General features: G+C 48.6%; 1 protein-coding gene across 1 annotated transcript in view; it reads left to right on the top strand.

Annotated features, from left to right (window-relative positions):
• The window catches only part of LOC118323908 (basic salivary proline-rich protein 4-like), a 6315-nt gene that overhangs the window by 2808 nt on the left and 3297 nt on the right, over positions 1-210 (top strand). Inside the window, exon 3 of the mRNA XM_035655977.1 lies at positions 5-109. Coding sequence (XP_035511870.1) covers positions 5-109 — 105 coding nt within the window. The remainder of the gene's footprint in view (positions 1-4; positions 110-210) is intronic.

The raw sequence follows: 210 nt of genomic DNA, 5'->3' as shown, positions 1-210 counted from the left end.
GTACATCTGGAAGCCTCCAGAGGATGAGGAGATGCTCATGCACCAAAATAAAGCCCTGGGACCGTTGGGTGCTCACACAGTGGAGAATATACAACCGTCTGCTGCTGTGGTGAGCGGGGACTCTTCAGTCTGTGCATCAGCCTGTTCGTCGTTTGGTTTATTTGCTAAATTAATGTGTTGAAGCTCACAGCTTAAAGGTCCAGTGTGTAA

The sequence above is a fragment of the Morone saxatilis genome, unplaced genomic scaffold (assembly GCF_004916995.1).
Source record: "Morone saxatilis isolate NCDOM2014 unplaced genomic scaffold, NCSU_SB_2.0 Contig15, whole genome shotgun sequence".
Lineage (NCBI taxonomy): Eukaryota > Metazoa > Chordata > Actinopteri > Moronidae > Morone > Morone saxatilis.
The sequence above is the reverse complement of the archived record's forward strand: the minus strand, read 5'-3'. Positions and strand labels throughout refer to the sequence as shown.